The following is a 17,011-nucleotide window of genomic DNA, read 5'->3' as shown; positions in this document are numbered from 1 at the left end:
AAATCTTAAAATGAATTTTTAAAAACTAGTGAACATATGTAGAGTCTACTGCTGTATAATTGAATTGATACTGTATAATTGAATTGATACTGTATAATTGAATTGATTATACTGCTGTATAATTGAATTGATACCTGTTTCTTTGAAGCTTAGTGTCCCTATTAGCAATATGAGGTGGTACTTGTTTTCATGTCTTCATAACATTTATGAATTGAAAGTATCTCTCTGTCAAGTGAACTTTTAATCTTCAGGTTTGGCAAGTGTCCTGTATGAGAAACAATCTCCAGAAAGTTTGCATTGACAGAATCAGTGTGAAGTTCCATGATGTCAATATTAAAGTAGAGCACACTAGTTCTTACACATCCCTGGCCTACAGCTACATTGATGGACAAGGAGACTGGGAGAAATTTGAACCTCTTGAAAATGAAACTGCCACTCTGGTTAGAATAACCAACTCAACATGCAGAATTAAGCTTGTAGCTGTGTCAAAACATCTGTACACTATTGAAAGTGCCTCTCTTGGATTGAGTATAAGGGTTGTAGCCTGGGACAAACACCTTAGAGTGGTCGTTAAGGTTGAGGATGATTTGTGCTGTAGCGTTTTATTCCGAGGTATCTGTGGAAGTATTTGCAACAATTGCACTAACCCAAGGCCCAAATCCCCATGTGATCTGCAACAGATAAATGTAACAGCCATTGATGCAAATATAACACTATCCGATGGGACTAGTACAACTGGATCAGTAAGTATTGTTTTGATTTTAAGAACTGCACTTTGATATGTGAGAGTGTTTATGTGCATGTACATGTATGCTTGTGTTTGGTTGAACTTTTGTTAGTCATCATAGACAATGTAGACAAATAATCTCCAGAGATAGATGGCTGCTTATTTACTGTATGTTTCTTAAATGAGTAATTAAAAGTTTGATAAAAAATTTAATCTTATATTTCTTAAATAAAAAATGAAACACTTTCTAATAATTTTTTCCATCCTAACCTAATTTTTTATTTAGAATATAGACAAGACTTACCAAGAGGCTCTGTATAAATTTAATACTTGTCAAATACATCTCAGTGTTATGGACACATTCATGGATGATTTACAACAATAAATTGTCATTTTCCATTTTTTCTGGAATATTTATGCCAGTGAGTGCTTTCAAGACATGTAAATTGGTTTTTAATAAGGTTTTGTTTTGCCTTCTCTGTGTGCAGACAGACATTTTATATTGATGTCCAGTGCATTATGTATGGTAATCTCTGTTTCTTGCTTTAAAAAAATGTATGATGCTGGAACTGGATGCTTGCAGGGAAGGTATCATAATTTCAAATTGTTTGGTCCCATCCATTTATATGTGTGACCATTTGGGAATCACGTGAAGCTTGTCAGTAAGATGAATTAATAACCACTTGATGTAGACAAATAAAATTTACTCTGCTTATTTGTGTTTCATACATAGATGATCTGAGAGATTTTCAAGCAATTACAACTGTCTTTAATTTTTTTGTTACATAATTTTACACTTGCTGGACTTCATGACACAACTCTTATTAGCACAATTAAGTCAAAGCAATTAAGGAAGACAGTTGAAGTTGGATAATCTTGTTTGTATTTATAATGCCAGTGATTTGGTCTTATTTCCAGGCCATTGCATGAGTTTTCAACGTTGTACACAATCTTGTACTTGACAGAAATATTGTTAGGAAAAACTTGAGGTGTACGAATGAAATTTGATTTGTTCATTTACATTCATCATTATGATATGTAAATGACAGGAATACGAGCTTCAGACCTGATTACATTTTCAGTCTCATAAAGGAATATTTTAGCTTCTTATACATGTGTAAGTATTTTGGATTTAGACTTTTGGACTAAAACCTTGTTTTAAGCATAAACCACTTGAAGTGCCCAAACAAAATTTTACCATTGATGTTTATATGCATATGCAAATGACTTGATTAGATTTTCATACCATTTGATGGATTTTCATACCATTTGAGGAAATACCATTTGAGGAATTTTCATACCATTTTAGGGATTTTCATACCATTTGTGGGATTTTCATACCATTTGAGGGATTTTCATACCATTTGATGGATTTTCATACCATTTGAGGGATTTTCATACCATTTGTGGGATTTTCATACCATTTGATGGATTTTCATACCATTTGTGGGATTTTCATACCATTTTAGAGGTATTTTCCTACCATTGGAGGGATTTTCCTACCATTGGTGAGGGATTTTCCTACCATTGGAGGGATTTTCATACTTTTTCTAAAGCACTTTGTATTGTGGTACTTGAGGTAGCTGAAACTGAAATTTATCTGTCAAAATGTAGATAATGAATGTCAGTAAAATTCATTGCAAATGTTGGTAATATATCTTGAATTTTGTTCCTGCTTCTTAAAATTATTAATTAACAACATGCTGACTTACTATCTAGAAAATATATAACAGTTAATTTATTTGCACATTTCTGGTTAAATTTTATTTGATCAGTTCTCCAGAGAAGTCCTTGAGGACGTACATTAACATTAGCAATTTGTACAGAAACTGAGGCAGTCTTTCATAGAGCTTTAGTTGGCTCATTGATTAGCTTTACAGTATTTTTGTCTTGTGCTTTGTAGCTATCAATTGCTTAAATCATTTGGAGAACATATTGTCTTCAAAATTGCATAGGATAATTATGGGCATCTTATGTCCAGTGTCCAACATGTCAAGTTAGCAAATGGTCAGTGAGATCAACTGCTGGTCATTTCCAGCAAAATAAGGTTGTTTTGGAATCTCAGACACGCTCTCACACAGAGATAAAAAAAATTAGCACAATACATTTTTCCCTTTGTATTTTAACTGCAGGTCTGGGATTCTAATGCCCAAATTACGACTGTGGGAGCTGGATATGCAGCATGCTTTACAAATGCATCCGTATCAATAACAGCAGCACCAGTGTTTTCCGTTTATGACACAACCATTGAGTTTTTTGTGAAGACTGGTGCATCCCCTACCAACTATGGTGCAATCTTGTCCTACACTCTAAGAACGACCTTCCAAATCCGTCACGATAAAACAGTATTGGTTGCATATGGTAGTGACATTTTTGATACACAACTGTCACTTGAGGATAACAAATGGAACCAGATCTCTGTGGTGCATGACAGGAGAAGATCTATGCTTGATGTATATGTGTTCAACAGTGGCGGTGATCCTAGACGAGCCTCCTGGCACCTTGTAGGAGAGAGTCCTTTTGACAGTGGTGGTACTTTGGCCCTGGGGAGATGGCAACCATCGATCGATGGAAGTGGTGAGCAGCCTGAAAATGACCACTTCAGTGGATGCATTGATCATCTCAGACTCTGGACTGTGTAAGTATTTCCTATGCAGTTTGGTAGATGTAGATTTTATTAGCTTGGATAGAAAATGAAAACATTGTTTTTCAGTTTTACCTGTGTAAAAAGCCTGTAGTAGCACATGCAGGCAGCTTTGGTGTTTATATATGGCTGACATTACAAATTTGCATAGGTTGAACCACCAACCTGACACACATTTTCTAAACAATACGATTCTTGTCAGTCTTGCCTTGGCTGAAGCTCAACATAGCAATCACTGTGTATCTTATCTACATGATTGATTATGTTCAACGTTATAGATGTTTAACTCAGATTTAATGTTAGCTACTTTACTAGCTATATAAAAGGTGATTTTGACAAAAAGAGTGTCTCTTTATGGTGATTTTTCTTGTGATGATTTTGTGAGAATATTTTATTATTTGAATGTTATCCAAGTCCTCGGAGACTTCCTACAGCCTCTCAGACTTTTAAAGATTTTGTAGAAACATGTTCTAGTGTGAATATTGTCTGAGTCTGCATAGAGTCTATCAGACTTTTTTCTAACCTTAAAAAAAAAGTTAATGAAATAAAATACATAATTTGCTTTCAGGGTTAGCAAACCAGAGTGTTCCTAAAGCCATGGGTTTGTGGGATGAATTTAAAAGTTTTTCCAATGTCTTTTGTTTTATGCCTAAGGTCAGACTCGTTAGCAGTAGTGTTATGGATGTTTAACTTTAGTTTTTATCTCAACTGGTCATAGACCAGAAAACGTTATGCAATAGCCATTGTCTGATGTCAGTTCACTATCCACCATCCATCTGTCCACTAACAGAAGTTTGCTGTCACTACTCTGACCGGAAGAAGGCTTTACACACATACATGCATCCCATGGTCCGGTTGACTGTAAATGAAAATGGTGCTGCTACAGTGACCAGCTTGAAAATCTTTTTATCACTACTTCTCCTGAATGGTCAAATCAGTATGGGATATTCACTGAAAGGACTTACAATTTATAGTTGGTCCAATGAACATGCTTATCTGACATCCAAAATGGCCTGACCATGGTGGCAATTTTAATAATCAATTTCTTTGCTACTTCTCCTCAATGGATGCCGTATCAGCATAGGGTTTTTATGATATCTAGTTGATCCTAAATAAAAATGGTGCCAGTTATACTGCAATGATGACAAGCCTAATGTTTACTTTGTTGCTACATCACCTGAAGGACACTAAAAGACAGGCTTGACAAAATGGTGGCCTCTTGTTCATTTTGTTTATTTCTTTAAATTTCTAATAGCTCTACTTAGTACTATAGTGTAGAGCAAAAATACACTGAACTTCCTATGAAAAAGTTTACTTGACATTCTCTGTAATTCCGTTATCTTCATATACTGCATTGTTATTCTTTTGATATAATTTCAGCTACTTCAGTAATATTGAAATTCAAACACACTGGAACCTGGTGTACTCGGTTGCCGATTATGATCTGCAGGCTTTATGGACATTTGGTAAACTTCTTTACTTACCATGCATACATGTGTTCTGTCTTTTGTATAGAAATGGAACCATCGTGCACTACCTAATTATTACAAATAAATACAAGTACCACTGCTAAAATTGTGTTTAAATAGTGTTGTGTATACAGTACATAGTTCTTCAGAGTAAGTAGTTCCCTTTTGCGAATCAACCTTACTATTGAAGGTTGGCATGAGTGATTTCAATGTTAAGTATAACAGGATTGCTTGCAAGTCCACAAACTAAACTAATAAATATAGAGAGGTTCAAAATTTTGTAACTTTGTTAACTTAGAAAGTAGGGTAGTTATCGACTTTAAATAAAACTTTGAGGTCATCTTATTTGGATAAAGATTTGCATAAAATTGTATTTGTTTAGTTAATATTTTTAATTTATTAGATTAGTGTCAGTTGCAATTTCAGATAAACAGGGATAAAGCAAGCTGTGGAAGTATCCAGTATTTAAAATGTTCAGTTTTCCTGAGTGTGAAGACGTACTGGCACATTTTCTGAGAAATCTTATTGCTCAGTCAACAGTGTTCCTTACAGTTGCCATCTCATTTAGGCAGCTTCTTCTGCAAACATTCACTGTAACTCTTGTAACATCATCCATGTGACAGTGTGAAAAACTTGTTCCATTTTTGATGATAATATATACATGCATGTGCAATGGGTGTTATAGAGGTTTATAGAAAAAGGGCACATCACCAAGAGAAATGCATAAATTGAATGCGATTTTTTTGTCATTTCCTGCTATATAATTCATTGCAAAATTGAAGTATTTTGCCTGCCATGATTTTCTGGTTAATAAATACATTAATTTTATAAATCTTGGAGTGGAATTATTATTTGAGCATAGTTTTACCAGAATAGACAAAAATTCCTGATCGACATTGTACTATTTTGTCTTCTAAGATGATGGAACTGCTGACAGCGTTACAGGCATTCTGTTCAACAATCCCGAGTATCCATTCAAAGGATGTACTTTTGAAGTTTCCGATGCTCAAATCACTTTTGCCTACAGCCCAGACAACATAATAAACACTGGCAGCTCTGGTAGTCGTCGCAAGAGATCTTTGGTTGTAACGTATCAGACTGATATCTGCACTCAAGTGTTTGAACACACTATTATGTCATTGTAAGTAAAAGTATTGAGAAATATTAGTTATATTGCGAGAAATATGCCAGCTTTTTAAGGATAATCAATGAAAAAAATGTGTGCTATATCCTTTCTATGAAGAACACAGAGAAAGGACTGTGTGTATCCAGCTATAAATGACTGTTCTGAATATTTATTTACCTTCATAATTACTCAGTTTTTAAGCTGCATCTTTATTATCCTTATCAAAAAATGTGACTTATCTGAAATTAATCCTTTCCAAGTGTAAATCATTAAACAGTTGCTGCCTTAAGAATAGTGATTTTTATGGCAACTGTTTTTGAAATTACCACCACTAATGCTTTACCTCTACCTCATTTGGACATTTTTAAGGCTGTTACTGGGGCACAATTTTGGGACAGATTTAGTATTTACTGGGGCACAATTTTGGGACAGATTTAGTATTTACTGGGGCTCAATTTTGGGACAGATTTAGTAACTCTGAAAACGAATTCCTGAAAACACAAATATTCTTTCTGTTCAAATTTATTTTGAAATTTTTTATTGGACATGTGACATGTTAATGAATGTCTCATAACAAATCCACATATTCAGATTCGTAATTTAGCTTTTGACAGGTTTAGTTAGTTTACAGTTAAAATAGGCTTCAAATCAGTGATGAGTGACCTTCATTTTTTTCTTTTCAGCACGTGTCAAAATGCAAGTTATTCCATTTATAGCTCATCCTACTCAAAGTGTTTAAATTCAGGGGATACCAGCTCAATGCTAGATACAGTTCTTTTCTATTTTGACACTTGCCAGGCCCTCTTGAACCTTAACACATGGCCAGGACAAAACCTCTGCTTAGAGTTGAGTGCATATGATATGTATAGTCAGATAGGAGAATTCTGTGATCCACCCTGCTACCATGGAACTCGGAAAATTGGAGCCGAATGTAAATGTTTGGATGGTTACTGGAGTCCTACCTGTGATACAGTTTGCCCAGGTGGTGTAGACAATCCATGCAATGGTTATGGAAACTGTGACCAGTATTCAGGGTTATGTAACTGTCCACTGAATAAACAAGGCAACTCTGACTGTACAAACTGTTCCTATGGATGGTATGGCACAGATTGTGACATAGCAGATGACTTAAGTTCAAGTAAAGTTTTCACCAGATTGGCTGTGGCAGACACATTGGGAACCATGCATACACTTGATGGATTGACCTTCAGGACCAGATTCCAAGGAGAGCATCTGCTTCTTGCTGTCTCCACAAACGTTATTATTGAGGCAAAGATGATAACTTGCAAAACAAACTACACCTGCATGACTCTTATTTCTGTAAGAATTGGAGATGATACCAAGGGATATGCCACAATAACTGTCCATGGAAATGTTAAGAATGGAGGGAAACCCTTGGTTTACATCAATGATCAGTATTCATGCTTGGATGGCCCAGCATATTTCCGTGGTTTTGCTGTCCATAGAACAGGTTTATTTGATTTGTCACTGGATGTGACCAACTTCTGCACCATCATAATTAAGGGTGAGTCCCAATATCTCCGACTGCATGCCAGAATACCATCAAGTCTCATCAATCAGACCATTGGGATCCTCAGTGGTAGTGGACAAGATGATACAGACATCAAACTTAATCATATCCTAGGGTCTATAGTTCCATCCTTTAATATCTGCATGCATGGAACTTTGAAACAGAATGCATTGTCATCAGCTAGTGCAGATTTGCTAGAACTGGTCGCATACACTCAGTCATACACTACTCCCTCAGCCAATGTTAATGTTACCAAATTTGAAGTGCCAGAATGTGACAGATTTATCTTCTACCCATCTGATGCTGACAGAAAACAAACTATGGGAGGATACAGTCTACGGTTTTTAAAATCTATAGCATATACTTCACTGACTCTAAATACCAGCATAAATCCAAATATAAGTATAGAGCTTCAAGTGAAACTGAATAGCGATCAAAATGGAGGAGTCATTTTGTCATACACTAACAGCATTGCTTTAACATTAATCAGTGAATCTACATTGGTCCTCAAGCTCATCAACAAGAGTGATATAAGTGTGATGAATACAAACTTGACATTGGAGCAAAATAAATGGAATAAGATCCTATTGACATACTACAACAACCTAGGATATATCAATATCTATGTCTTCAGTAGTGTTGGTTTGGTGGAGAGAAGGCAATTTTACACAAGTAAAAGTTTATTCAAAGATCCTGGAATCTTGTCGATTGGACATTGGTATCCTCCACATGATGCTTTACCACATGCCCAGCCATTCAGTTTTAGTGGTGAATTGGACAATGTTTTGATCTGGAGCATTGCTGTGGATCCAACATTAGTGGTGGATATATGGGACATGGATCCTAATTTAGCCAAGCATGTCCTACAGGTCTCTTGGTTACTAGATGAAGGATATGGACTTAGTACAACTGATTCAATTGGCTTTAATCCACTGCAAATGCCAGAGTCGCCATGGCTTCCACCAGAATGGCTTCCCTCAGATCTGATATATACCAAAGGCAGCCTTCCAGAAATCTCCAGAATTTACTTTACTAATAAGACTTTGAACACCATTGCAGAAGAGATATGCACAATGTTCATTATCAACATAAAAGGATGTGATGATATCCAAACATCTACACAAGATTTCTTCTACTTTTCTTGTTTGCATGCAATTCAGGCATCTTCCAACACAGTTAAAGGCTACAATGTTGCACTTGACCTGTACAGCATTTGTGAGATATGGCATGGTGCCAGTGATACAATATCGGACCATCTATGTAGCCAGATTACTGTTGAGGAAAGAAGTCAATCAAACTGCCCTCGACATTGTGACTTTGGATTTGAACAAGATGATGGTACATGTACATGCATCTCAGGATATTATGGAATCCGGTGTAGTTTGACCTGTCCTGGCATTTCTGACAATCCTTGTTCTGGTCATGGCACATGCCTCAGCAATGGAACTTGCCACTGTTGGTGGAACTGGAATGGATCAGAGTGTGATTCCTGCTCAACTGGATTGACTGGACCAAATTGCACAGTTCTAACTATAAATTCTCTGACAGATTCAAGCTCTAAACATGTAGCAGCTATAACCAGCACAGGCAATTACATCACCTTCACTGGTCAAAATATACAATTCAGAGACCTAACAGGAGCACTTCTGCTGTTCAGATCGCCAAGCAAAGATGTTGAGGTTCATGTTTACCAGGTGAGCTGTAATTATGGATCCTGCATTGTAGCTATTGCTGTCAATACCAGTACAGTATCCGTTGTAGTGCTTCCATCAGGTGGAAATATATTTCCAAGGATATATAAAGATGGACAGCAATACAAAATTAGCAGCATCTCTCCAGTAGCCCTAGACAGCAGCATGAGTGTCAGTCAACCATCCCCATCAGATGTAGTGGTCGAGGTCAGTGTGTCCCAGTCTCTCACAGTTTCTGTTGTAGTTGAAGAGCAGCTTCTTCAGATTAGTATGAAAGCTGCAACTGGAGTATGTGCTAATGGAACAGGCATTCTTGGCCCCTGTGATTCCAGTGCGAAGAACTATACTTCCCTCACTTCTACAGAAATATCAGAATATGTAGCTTCCAACTTCATGCTGACCAAGAGTGTTATTTTTGAAGCACTACTTGGAGGACAAGCAGACAACATTAACTCAGGATATGCTCTATTCTTCAATAATACTGCAGCTGTTGGTCGTTCACTTAAATTCACTCCAGACAATGACATCAATGGAACAGACTTCAGTATAAGTATCTACTTCAAACCAAGCAGTTTGACTGGTACTATCATGTCTTATGCAAAGTCGGCCACATTTGCAATATATAACAGTGACCCGCTTACAATAAGTTGTGGAGACCGAGATTTTGTCACAACTGTTTCACCGATATTGAATGACTGGAACCAACTCATTTTGACATTCAAGAGGACAGAGAGCAAGATGATCATATTTCATTATGGAACTAATACTAGTCTCACATATGAAACACTGGATGGAGATTGTTCGGATTTGTTCTTACAGGGTGGTGCTGTTATGTTGGGAGAATGGATACCTTCATACAACAGTAATCCACATTCATACAATACATCTTTTGTTGGACTCATAGATGAAATTTCCATTTGGAAGAACCCCATCCCTGAGTCTCTGGTTTTCCAAGCTCACAGCCTCAATATAAAACTGTCTGGCTTCTCAGATCAACTGATATCATTATTGACATTTACAGAGGGAATAGGATACATAGCATATGAAGAGGTCAGTGGAAACAATATGCAGCTCCCTATGTCCCCATGGCAATCTCCAATGTGGAAAGTTTCAGATCTGATGCTGGAAACCCTCACCACAACCTGGATTAAAGATCATCCTATAACTGTTGACAATGATGTTTACACCCTTTGTACTGACTATTTTGACTCAACCCCATCATCCTCTGATTGTCCAAGAATACCTGTTGATTTGAAGATGTGGTATCATCAACGATGTTTAATAGAAACCAGTAATACAGGCAACACTACAGATGTACTGTTATCCATGGTTGATTATGCCTCTATATGTGTTGTCACAGGGGGGAGTGAGACTGCTCTGTACCAGATAATGTGTCAGCTCAACATATCAAAACCTGCATGGCTGAGGGAGAGATGCTCTGGCTGCAAATTTGGATACAAGACATTGTTAGGTGACTGTGTCTGTTACTATGGATACTATGGATCTTCTTGTGACAAAACATGTCCTGGAGGTTCAGTTACACCATGTAATAACCATGGAATATGTGACATAGGTGGGAAGTGTCAATGCAGAGGGCACTGGAAGGGAATGAGTTGTGACACATGCCAAGCATCCTGGATTGGAAAAGATTGTGCTGTCCTTGTATCCAGTCACAGTGACCTTAGTGGCACAAAAGCAACGCTCATAGCCCAAGTTACATTTTCTGCCCAGATTCTGACATTTGATGGTATCTTGTTTGATGTGTTTGAAGAAGGCATGTATGACATCTTCAAGATTTCTTCTTCAAGCATTTCTGTCCATGTCCAAATTTCAAGGTGTGAAAATGGCACCACAGCTATGCTATGTCCAACTGGTTTTGCTATAATGAAAAATAACATTGTGTATTACATCAATCCAGATAGCTTTGGTGGCTCTGAGCTTAAATTGACATCAAGCTATGGACACATAGACTTGTTTGATTATCTGGAATTTGGAGGAATGTCTCTAAAACTAGAAACATCAAATAGAGTCTTGATTACAGTACCAAGTATTAGTCTAAACATCACACTCATCTCTGTGAACAATCGTCTTATAAGTACCTTGAGTCTTTCATACTCGGCATGGAGTAATTATAATGCCAACATTACTGGGATGGTTACATCATGTAACACAACAAAGGCCATTGATGCCAGTTCCTGTTCAGCGATTACAAAATCAAACCTTTGTACTGATCCATCAGTTGTGGTTCCAAGTTCCTGTGCAGCTGGATTAATCTATAGTTCTATTGAGCTTTTCACTCGGACTTTCAAGTCCAATGAAGGCATACTGTTAGCTGTTGCAAATGCCCAGCTTGAGTTTATGACCTACACCTGCCTTTCCTTCACTGGGACTGGTGTTTCAGTTGATAATGTCCTGCTACCAGTTGACCATTTCACGCTTGAACTCCATGTCCAGCCCATTTCCAGCAGTGGAGTTATCCTTTGCTACAAGCACAACAGCAGCTACATGTGCCTGCTGAACTCTGATGTAGGGCTGCTGGCAGTGGTCCAGGGTACAGTGTACAATACTCACATGATTCTGAAATCAGGGCAGTGGAACCAGTTGAGCTTAGCATGGACTTCAGACAGGCAGTCACTGGAGATATACGTGATATATGACACAGGTATGACAATGTTAGTCAGTCTGTCTACTAATTATTGTTATATGAAAAAGAAAAATGGACCCTATAAAGTTTCATGAGATTAATCAGTTTTGTGACTACTTGATTTTAGTACATTTAATTTTGGGGTAAATATGTGCTGGCAGTTCTTCTATCAAGTAAATTATAGTCCATAATAATTTAAAGGCTTCAAAATGAGTTAACTTTTAAAATAATTAGTTTTAGAAAAAAATTCGGTTAGCTATATATTGGCTTCATATTTACAGCAACGTGAGTAATTTGGAGTTGGGAATTTATTTGTTTGTTTTATTTTTGATGTGCATTACCTCCAAAGACTAGTTTTAAGCTGAGAAAGCATATTCTTTTTAGCTCATAATTATGTAGAATCGTTGCCATGCCAACAAAACCCACCTCAGTTGTCTAGCTCAACAAGTTATGTTTTTTCAACCATTTAGTGACATGGAGATTTTGAAAACAAGATTTGCTTTCAAGATGTTTATTTTGATTTTGTATTGGTCTGATACAGTCAGATTGAACACATTTTAGGTTGGGCATATGTGATCTGTTAGTGACACTGATATGGTGATCGCACATTCTCATAACTAGGTTTTACCATCTGCCAAGTTTATTATGGGTGGGGTTTCTTTTTGTATCATTGCATTTTCCATATGAACCTTTTCACTCTTTTTTTCAAGCATGCTGAGCCAAGTGGTGTTTCATGTTACTAGCCCTCTTTTATAAACATCTTGCCCAGGTGTTGGTATCCCACTCAAAGCTTCCTTCCTACAACAATTTGTAGGTTTCAATGTCAGCACTTAATTTTTTTCTTTCAACAAGCTGCATAATATCAATGCAATATCTTTGCCATGATGTAAGCTATAGTGTAAGCTTAATCATCCCACTGTAGTTAGTGTTAGAAGACAACTTAAACAACAGTTAACATACACATAGCATATTTATCTACTAAAAGGTACTGATGATTTAATTTTCAGGGGGTGAGACTGTGGAAGCTACAGTTTTTTTTTCAAGCTGAGATATATTTTTTTATTTTATCTCAAGATGATTGATTGTTTTCAGATAATATAATGGATATAATATGGTGTTATTTAGCTAATAAATCAGAGTAAGATGTTTTTCCAGCTACATGTATTTGAGTGTCAAACAAAATCTTTAATCTTAGGTCCCTGCCCCAGAAAATTATCTGCTTGGCCCCTAATATAATTGTGGCTTACCATGGTAAATATTGCATGTTTCCTCAAGAAAATCTTAGGTCCCTGGTCCCAGAAAATTATATTCTTGGCCCCTAATATAATTGCAGAATACCATGGTACATATTGTATGCAGGCAAAAAAATACCCATTAGAATTTCCATATAAAAACACTGATATATTTTGATAATGGAATTCTAAAATTGTAATTGTCTAAGAAAATATTTTTAATTTTTTTTCGTTTATGCATTAACCTTGTACTTTATTTGAGCAAGGTATTATTTTCTGTTGGCCTTAATTGAGAAGTAAATGACAAATTGACTTTGGTTTTTGAACCTCCATGATATTTTAAAATATGCCATGGCTTGTATTTAGGTTTAGTAATTCTTATTGACTTGTTATTTTAGGACGGCTAACTTTTCCTATTGACATCTTATTTAATAATGTATTGGTAAATAATGGAAAAATGGCTTCATTTTATTAAAAGTCATTTATGCATATTTTTAGAAGGTGAAGTAATTAAAGAAAATTTATAATCTCAAAATGAGCATTTGTGAAGATAATATTAGTTTTGTCAATGTTGATATACAATTTACAAGTGGGTATTCCACTTAACATTTAGAACTTGCAAGTTTCTTCATACCTTGCCAGTGTCAACTGAAAGATGAGCAAATTATTGTCAAGTGTATTAACTTCAGCAGTATGACATTGAAGTTTTGTTTATGTCAATTCAATTAACTTTTATGATGATGTACCACCCAAAAAGATCTTGGTCTTTTTATAGGGAAATTTAGTTTACTTAACAATTTATTTTCCTTTTATTTGAAGGATTTTTTTCCCCTTTATATTTTTATTTTATATACAATTTTTAAGAATTGACAGCTTTAAATTTTATCTTTTGTATTGTAGTATTTCATATTTACATTTTTATAAGGGTTAACATACTAAAGCTTATGTGCAGATCTTTGTTTTTACATTTTTAGAATGTTACCTTTATCTTTAATCATATAGACATTATTGTGCTGGGGTGCTTTTAAAATGTTAATACACAGATAATACACATCTCTCCATAGGTTAACTAACATGTCCACAAGACATGCATTAAGTATACAAATGCAGGTCGGTTAGTTGATACTGACTTGATTTCAAGAGCAAAATGTCTAAGTAATAAGACAACTTAATGTCAATTAAAATTGAAGGTAGTCTTATTTTTGAGTTTAGCTTAATTTTGAATTTTAGGAAATTTGGATTTTGATAAAATATTAAGTAAAGAAAGGAAAGCTCTATTTTAAATCTCTGTAAAGTTTACTGTTAATCAATATGTATATATTTTCAGGTGAAACCATTGTGAAAGCCATTAATGTTCCCAGTAATGTGTTCACAAGTGGAGGATCTCTGTCACTTGGTGAGGTCATCCCTGGTCTCATCCTCCCTGTATCAACTAACATATTTGTTGGGAAAATTGATGAAATAAGAATATGGTCCAGGCTGAATAATCCTACTGTCATTAAACAAAACTGGAGGCTTTTTATCTCATCTTCAACCCCAGATGTTTCCCAATCATGGTCATTAGATGAAGGATCAGGACTCAGAGCAGTAGATTCTGTGCATGGCCAGGAATTGTTCCCAACCAATGTCTTCACGCCTCCAAAATGGATTAAATCTGATCTCATTTTGTCATCAAGAAATGATGTGTCTTCTCCACTACTCACAACCCTTGACAGTGTTTCAGTCAATGACTCTGTGTCTAAGTGTACAGTACTGATTCAGAATGCCGCCTTAACAAGCACACATATATCAGGAGTAATAGATGCTTATTTTGAGGCATGCTTACAAGAATATGAATCTTCAGGATCTACTTTCATGGCTGAAGCCCTTCTTATAAGTGCAGCTGAACTTTCCATGCATGTAGAGGATCAGGTGGTAACACCAATTCAAAGTATGTGCCAGGATTTGTCCTTCTTTACATCTTACATGACAGTCACAGGATCAAATTGCAATGTCCAATGTGTCTTTGGGAGCCTAGATGGATCGGGTACCTGTATGTGCCTGAGTAGTCATTGGGGTAGTGAATGTAGCAATGTGTGTCCTTTGGGCTCACTTGGAGCCTGCAACAGTGTTGGACAATGTGCTTCAAATTCAGGACAGTGCTCATGTACATCACACTGGCAAGGTGAAAGTGTAGGGTCTTTGCAGTATTGGTCAGACTTTGCATACAACCGCACTTCATACAACTTGAGTCTAGATTATGCCTGCACAGATTGCTCATACATGAGGAATGGTTCAGACTGCCATTTCGCTGTACGCAACATGACAAAGTCTGCTTGGACTGTTGGTCTTCTGTATGGTTCTTATGTCACAACATTTGATGGAGTTTCCTTTGAAATGATAACACCAGGAGCATTCCAAGTCCTGAATGTGCAGGGTGTGTCCATGCAAGTCCTCTATTGGCCTTGTGAGAATAAACTAGACTGTCGACAAATTAGAGAAGTGTCCTTGTCCTCTGGAGGAACAATAGTTAGTGTACATGCTTCAGACACCAATATGACAGTGTTCCTTAATTTCCAAAACATCAGCTTCCCCTTTGAGGACTCTACTATCCGATGGACCATCCATCCATACCTTCGAATTCACTTTGGTGACAGCTTGTCTGTACTACTGTTTAATACCAACAATGGGCTTTTCTGTTCAGTGAAAATAACACAAGCATTAGCTTTATCTGCTATAGGGATGCTTGGTAATATGGATGGAAACTGGATAAATGATCTTCAATGTTCCAATGGATCCCAGGTACTGAATGCCAGTGAAATAAGCGGTTCTGAAGCTGGAATCTGTCTCAAGAACAAATTTGGTGGTGCCTCAGCATCATCTCATCTCATGAATAGATATAAGGACCTTAATCTAACATCAGCTGGCTATATAGTTCATCTGAACGGAACGAAGCTTGAGTTCCAAAGTATCACCATGTCAAGTACATTCACTGAGTTTACAATAGCGTTTTGGATCAGGATTGGAATTCATGGGATAGGCAGTCAGGTTTTCCTCGAGTTTTCTTCCAGCATCGATAACCTGAAATTCACATTGAACCAGGGATATGTTGCAGTTACTTGGGGTTCTACTTACTACTTTGATGTAATTCTCCAGCCAGAAATTTGGACATATGTAAGCTTTGTGTGGAAGAGCTCTGATGGAAGCTTGGTTGCATACCTCATTACACAAAATGACTTCCAGCATGACGCATTACTGAATATTCAAAGAAACGTCTCCCAGTCAATTGAGGGAATGACCATGAATTCAGATATTGGTTCTTTTGTAGAGATAGATCACATCAGAGTCTGGTCAACAGCTAAATCATTGAACGACATTGTCTCTGACATGCAAGATTATACAAGCAGGTACAGGACTGGTCTGGAACTTGTGGCCTTGCTGGATGAAGGATCTGGCTATGAACCCATCCTTCTAGTGAATAGTGGAACTCAGTACCAGGAGAAAAATGGTGCTATCACAGGTTTGTATTTCTGAACTTCTGACTTTTCATATATAAAGGAAGATCATTATGGCAACATAAGTTTTCAAAATATTTTTTAAGCATAAAGAGGACAAAGGAATGAGTAGTATTTAAGGCTGCCCTCTTGAAACAAAACTGCCAAATTGTTTAATTTATATTCAAGAATTTTTAGCACTTACAAGTGTTCTACATCTTGTGATATTTTGGGAACTTAAGCAACAAACACTTGATATTTAAAACTTTGAACTGGAATCTGACAGTAAAGTCTGTTCTTTAGAGCCGCACATTGCTGTTATTGTTTGCTCATATAATCATGCATAGGAAGATTTTCAATAAATATAGATATTAATATTTTGTTTCCTTCGTTAGTTACTTTTTTAGAAGATTTTCCAAATGGTTAATTTTATAAAGAGGTTGGTATGTATTTTTGCTTTTGCAAACTTGATTT

General features: G+C 36.4%; 1 protein-coding gene across 1 annotated transcript in view; it reads left to right on the top strand.

Moving 5' to 3' along the window:
• LOC149788458 (uncharacterized) overlaps nt 1–17,011 on the top strand; it is a 208,030-nt gene that overhangs the window by 187,383 nt on the left and 3,636 nt on the right. The window contains exons 83-88 of the mRNA XM_089973518.1: nt 252–743; nt 2,860–3,365; nt 4,752–4,837; nt 5,759–5,981; nt 6,650–11,850; nt 14,392–16,563. Coding sequence (XP_089829644.1) covers nt 252–743; nt 2,860–3,365; nt 4,752–4,837; nt 5,759–5,981; nt 6,650–11,850; nt 14,392–16,563 — 8,680 coding nt within the window. The remainder of the gene's footprint in view (nt 1–251; nt 744–2,859; nt 3,366–4,751; nt 4,838–5,758; nt 5,982–6,649; nt 11,851–14,391; nt 16,564–17,011) is intronic.

The sequence above is a fragment of the Sinohyriopsis cumingii genome, chromosome 11, assembly GCF_028554795.1.
Source record: "Sinohyriopsis cumingii isolate HCF-2022 chromosome 11, ASM2855479v2, whole genome shotgun sequence".
In the NCBI taxonomy this organism is placed as follows: Eukaryota; Metazoa; Mollusca; class Bivalvia; order Unionida; family Unionidae; genus Sinohyriopsis; species Sinohyriopsis cumingii.
The sequence above is the reverse complement of the archived record's forward strand: the minus strand, read 5'-3'. Positions and strand labels throughout refer to the sequence as shown.